Source organism: Phaseolus vulgaris, unplaced genomic scaffold (genome assembly GCF_000499845.2).
Source record: "Phaseolus vulgaris cultivar G19833 unplaced genomic scaffold, P. vulgaris v2.0 scaffold_46, whole genome shotgun sequence".
NCBI lineage: Eukaryota > Viridiplantae > Streptophyta > Magnoliopsida > Fabales > Fabaceae > Phaseolus > Phaseolus vulgaris.
In genome coordinates, this window is record NW_027174109.1 from 131,641 (window position 1) to 137,896 (window position 6,256).

General features: G+C 52.9%; 1 protein-coding gene across 1 annotated transcript; it reads left to right on the top strand.

The window, feature by feature from the left end:
* Positions 1-200: 200 nt before the first annotated feature.
* On the top strand, positions 201-1,505 carry LOC137817410 (formin-like protein 18). Its single transcript, XM_068620703.1, has one exon. It carries the CDS (start codon positions 201-203, stop codon positions 1,503-1,505), a length of 1,305 nt encoding a protein of 434 aa, XP_068476804.1.
* The last annotated feature ends 4,751 nt before the right edge of the window (positions 1,506-6,256 follow it).

The following is a 6,256-nucleotide window of genomic DNA, read 5'->3' on the forward strand; positions in this document are numbered from 1 at the left end:
GTATTTTGGTAGGGAGACCCTTCCCTTTCCATCTTCTGTTATCTGTACCTTGCTACTATATGTTTGTTCCTTTGGCCTCTTTCACCTGTTTTCCATGTGCCATGTGATTCGCATCTCACGTTTCTACGCGTTTTGTGATTTCGCATAATTGCTTTGGCTTTGACTTCTGCTGCTTGGTTTATCTGAATGTAGGATCGGTGATGGGCGCCTCCAAAAGGATGATGCTGGCGAAGGCGATAAAGGACGCTCGTGCGGCCAAAGCAGGCGCCTCTTCCGCCCCTGCTGCTGACCCGAACCCCCCATCGACCCTGCCTCTGCCACCACCGACCCCTACTGAAGCTCCACTAGGCTCATCTTCACCGTTCCCACATAGCCCTGAGGCGCTTCAGACTCCCGGCTCTCCTCCGCCCATCGTCGCCGTTCCTCTTGCCGTGGCCTCATCGCCGGCCCCAACCCCCCTCGACAAAGGGAAACGTGTCTTGGAGATCATATCCGACGATGAGGACTCGAATGGCGTGGCACCCTTCAAGAGGAGGAAATCTGCAAGGGTTCCCCTCCTACCGGCGGCGTCGCCCCAGGGAGAGGATTCTTTCAGGGACAACCCTCCCAGCGCTACTTCCCTTCCCCCCACAACCGTCCAAGAGGATATAGGCGAAGGCACCGAGTCTGCTCCACCCCCACCACCGGCAGAGGTCTCCGCTTCTCCTGCCCCCGTCGCTGCCGCCCCCGATTTTATCGCCATCCCTCCTCCAATCATGCATCTGATGAGGGGCTTTAGTGGTGGAACAATGCCAGAGGGCTCCGACAGGAAGGAGGGCATGCCTTTCTACTTGGGGGCCTTCTTGGTGGTGGCCCTCGAATGGCGTGCCCAGGCCAGAAACGCTGTCCTGCAAGATCAAATCCTCCAGGCCTTGGAAACAAGGGTAGCTGCCCTGGAGGAGGAAAAGAAGACTTTGGGACGCCAAAACGAAGCTTACCAAACCACCCTGAAGCAGGCGCAAGAGTCCAAAGCAGAGGCTGAGGAACAACTGGCCGAGGCGGTGGAGCTCCAAGCCGACTTCTACGCTCGGGAAGTTGCCCTCAAAGTTCAGGTAACGAGCCTTCAAGACATAGTCGAAGCTTACGAAGAAGTTCAAAAGGACTTGAAGGCCCGCTGCTGTGAGCAAGCTGACGCAATGGAGCGGATGGAAGGGGAAATGGCTACCCAGGCCAAAGCTATGGGCATTCTCCAGGTTGACTACGACAGACTGCAAGTCGAGGTCAGCCGACTCCGCGTGGAGAAGGAGGCTTTGGAGAAGCAGGTAGCTTCTGGGGACGCCACCATTGAGGAGCTAGAGAAGGACAAAAAGGCCCTCATCCAGGACATGGCGAGCACCTTCGAGGAGGGATTCCAGGAAGCTCTGGTCCAAGCTGTCTGCATGAATCTGGGGATCGACATTTCCAACTACGATTCCACTCACCACATTGTTGATGGAAAAGTCGTGCCCCTGGAAATGGACGATTGAACCGCCCCCTCGATCATTACTTTATTCCTTTACACTTGTTCTAACTGTTCTTTGATAAATTTGTAATCCTTTGAATCATTTGCACTTTCGTTACAACTTTGTGGTTTTTGCATGATTACTCTCGTGCCATCGCGATATAGAATTCCGTCTGTGTGATTTTACTCTCATTTTTTTTTGCCTTCACGTGCTTCGGTTGCTTGCCTGTACTATACTCGTTTCTTTCATTGCGTTGGGGGAGGTCACGCATCGATGCCCACGCCCATGGAGAGGCTTGCCCAATGGGGCCTTAGCGTCCACGGGGTGTCTCAAACACCAAAGCGATCCGTCCCTTGATTCTTAGTGCCCGGTGCCCACGCCTAAGGAGAGGCCTGCTACAGCAGCGCCGTATCGTCCCCGGGTGTCTAAAACGCCGAGCGCTCTGGGGGAGGGGTCATTCCCTCCATGGTCTTTCCTTCCCATAGGTATCGGGGAACAACCCTGCTAGTGATTCGCTGGTGTTTGGCGATCTTGTCTCCCTCCACAGTCTTTCCTACCTGTGGGTATCGGGGAGGCGACGCCACTATCTAGCTTTGGCGACGCCACTATCTAGCTTTGCCTTCTTCGATTTCGTCTCCCTCCACAGTCTTTCCTACCTGTGGGTATCGGGGAGGCGGCACTGCTGATATTTGGGTTGGCGACGCCCGCAACGTCTCATGCTGGCGCCGCCCTTTGCGTCTCTCCTGGCGACGCCTCGGGCGTCTCATGCTGGCGTCGCCTTGGGCGTTATCTTTACCTTGGCATTGACTTTGACCTGAGCCCTGGTCGACGCCTGAGGACAGCGAAGAGCTCAAGGTTTCGCCTGTGCCATCCACGTGGCGCTTTTCGTATGGCTGATGGGACGTTAAGTCATTCGACTTGGTCCTGACTCCTACTGTGCCCCTGACCCACTCTTGACGGCGCATCGTACCATTGGGCATTCTGTCGATACGACGTTTTCTGAGTTTAACCAGTGGTGCCAGGGCCATCCTTCCATCTTCTGCCACGTGGCTCAATCGTGCGGTACATCCATTCGCTTCGTTTAGCGCTGTAACTGCAATACTTCCATTTATGTCGTTTGGCGCTCTAACCGCAGTATTTAATTCTTCAAAACTTTGAAACTGTCCTCATCATTTATGCGCTTTTCGTAACCTACTTGCACCCTTTCTCCTCTCGCGAAGAGTTCTTTCAGTGTTCGTTCCCACCAGCGTTTTACCCTTGCCAAAACTTCAAACCTCCCTGATTCTGTTCAAGAATGTCTTCTCGTGCTACCTCCCCCAGGGTCAACCCCAAGGACCTGTATACTTGGGCTTCGAGCGAGCTTCTTGACGAATGCTCATGCTTACTCTCCACCAGGGCCATAAGGGAACACAAAGGGGATTCTTGCTCCTATAATCACCGTGCCTTCGCGAGGAGGCATGACGACGACATTGCTGTGCTCCCTTGCACTCTAGGGGAACCGATATGTGGAGACGAACGGGCCAACGACGGGGTCCCCTTCTTTTACTTCTATCAGGTGGTTTTCAAAACCATCGGCGTACGCCTGCCCTTCTCCAGGTTTGAGAAGGAACTGCTGACGGAGATCAATGCTGCTCCGGCCCAGTTATACCCCAACATCTGGGCTTTTGTCAAGGCCTTTGACATCCTTTTCGGGTTTCTGGGTTGTGCACCCTCGGTTGACCTTTTTCTTCACTTCTTTGAGGTGAAGAGGCAAAGGCACAACCTCTGGGTAACTCTCAGTAACGTTCCTGGCAGAGTTCTCCTGACCCCTTTCCAGACCTCCTTTACTGGGTGGAAAGGCCGGTTCTTCAAGGTCTGCTGTTCTGATCTCGTTCCCTCCGCCCTGGATGGTTTTCCACTGTACTGGGTGAGAGAGACGAGGGCCCTCAAATCCAAACCCTTCAAGAAGCTTGCCAAAATGATCAGGTGGTTTGCCGGATTCTCGCTGAGGCGGGAGGGTTCGACTCCGCCACCTTGATCAGTTTGGAGTTCAACGCTGGAACTCTGGAGAGGTATATAGGTATGAGTCACTGCCCTAGAAACTTCCGCCTTTATCGTTCTCTATCTGGGTGTGTTTTGCTTCATGGTGTCTCTGACACGTTCATCTTCCTTGGTGCAGGATCAAAAATAAACCAAGAGCGGAGGACGGGACTTACCCGAGCCCTGCGGACTGAAAGCGGGGCTTCGTCTTCTTCCCGTGCTGACTCCGACGGCCACTGAAGAGTGGTTATTTCGTGTTTTGTATGAGTTGTAATGTCTGCCCTTTTCGCATTGCACCCATTTGTATCGAACACCGCTTGTAACATCAACTTTACTATACCATACTTGGTTTTTGCAACACCGCTTTACTTTGCATACGTCTCGTATATTGTGCGCTTTTCCTCCGTCATGTTTCTTAGCGGTGCCTGCACTCAGGCGACATCTTTCTTCTGGGCGACGCCTTCTCTCTTGGTGACGCCTTCTTTCTTGGCGACGCCTTCTTTCTTGGCGTCACCTATCTTCTTGGCGGCGCCTTTTTTCTGGGCGACGCCTCACGCTACTTCAAACGGAGAAAGATAAAGACTGAGAACCAAGGCACGGTTTTTTCTCAAACTTGTTTGTTTCTTTTATTTGGGTGACCTCATTAAAAAACCCCGGAAGGGGAAAAAGAGCGTCCCCTTTATCAAGACTGTTACATAAGTCATCTAAAATAAAACTTCAGATTGGCTGCATTCCAACTGCGCGGGATGGGACCCCCTTCTAAGGTCTCTAGGTTGTACGAGCCGTTGCCCTTAGCTTCGGTAACTCTGAAGGGTCCTGTCCACTTGGGAGACAGCTTATTCTCCATCTCGTATGGGTGGGCCTTCCTCATCACTAGGTCGCCAATCTGAAACTGTCGCGGCTTCACCTTAGAGCTAAATTGCCGCTCTACTCTCCTCTTTACCGCTTGGGCTTTTATTCTGGCCTCCTCCCTGGCTTCGTCTAGTAGATCCAGGTTTACCCGCCTTTCTTCGTTGGATTCTTCAACCACAAAGTTTTGAAAGCGTGGCGAGCTTTCATTTATTTCTACGTGGATCATCGCATCCGACCCGTACACTAAACTGAAAGGTGTCTCAATGGTAGAGGATTGGGGCGTGGTGTGGTATGCCCATATGATCCTTGGTACTTCCTCCGCCCACGCCCCTTTGGCCTTCTCTAACCTTCTCTTTAACCCCCTCAGCAGAACTCTGTTTGCTGACTCCACTTGCCCGTTGGTCTGGGGGTGTTCGACTGATGCGAACACTTGCTTGATACCTACCTCAATGCACAGATTTCTTAACTGCTGGCTAGCAAACTGGGTCCCATTATCGGATATCAAGCGCCTAGGTACGCCAAAGCGACACACAATGTTCTTCCACACAAAATGTTGTACCTTGTGCGCAGTGATCTGTGCCACGGGCTCTGCCTCTATCCACTTGGTGAAGTACTCGATGGCAACGATCAAATACTTCATCTGCCTTATCGCCAATGGGAACGGACCCAGGATGTCGATTCCCCAGGTATGAAAAGGCCACGGGCTATATATGGATCACAGTTCTTCTGGCGGCGCCTTGTGCCAGTCAGCGTGCTTATGGCATTGCCTGCAGCGCTGGGCGTGTCGCGCGCAATCCTCTTTTACTGTTGGCCAGAAAAACCCTGCGCGTATCACCTTGGAGGCTAAGGACCTTCCCCTTACGTGGCTCCCGCAAATGCCTTCGTGGAGCTCCGCCATTATCCTGGCACACTCGTCGCCACTTACACACGTTAGGATAGGGTGACTGAAACCGTGCCTGAACAACACCCCGTCCACCAGAGTATATCTTGCGGCGTTTTTCTTGACCTTCTTACCCTCTTCAGGCTCCACTGGGAGAGCCCCATCCGCCAGGTACCATTTGTATGGCGTCATCCAGGTGTCTCCCTCGGTTAGGACACATACCTGCATTTGCTCTCCTTCTTCGGGCATATCCGCGTACGTGCTGATGCGGGGCACCTTCAGCGTATCTTGGGTCAAAGAGCGATGACTCCTTGGCCTTCCTCTTGTTGTATAAATCTGGAGGACATCCACCCTGTTATCTTCCACGAATCTACGCGGAGCTTTGAGTGTCTCTTGGATCACTGTCCTCTGTCTACCCCCCTTGCCTGAGCTGGCCAGCTTTGCAAGCAGGTCAGCTATGGCATTCTGCTCCCTTGGGACATGTATCAGCTCAAGAGCGTTGAATGCTCCCTTCAATAACTGGACGTATTTCAGATACGCCGCCATCTGTGGGTCCTTCGCCTGAAACTCACCTGACACCTGCCCCGTAATCAGTTGGGAATCGCTTTTCACCAGGAGGTTCTGCGCGCCCATCTCCTTGGCCAAGAGCATTCCTGCTATCAGGGCTTTGTATTCCGCCTGATTGTTACTTGCCTTGAAGGAGAAGTGCAGAGCTTGCTCAATCAGTATACCGTTGGGTCCCTCCAAGACTATTCCCGCACCACTCCCTTGTTGGTTGGAAGAGCCATCAACCGAGAGCAGCCACTACGAACCCACATCCGCCTCTTGTTCACCTCCGGGCGAGAGTTCCGCTACGAAATCTGCATACACTTGCCCTTTGATGGATCCTCTAGGCTCGTATTGGATGTCGAATTCCGACAGCTCCACCGCCCAGCGCACCATTCTTCCCGCCACGTCAGGCTTCTGCAGCACCTTCTGTATAGGGAAGTTTGTCATCACTGCCACCGTAAAGCTGTGGAAGTAA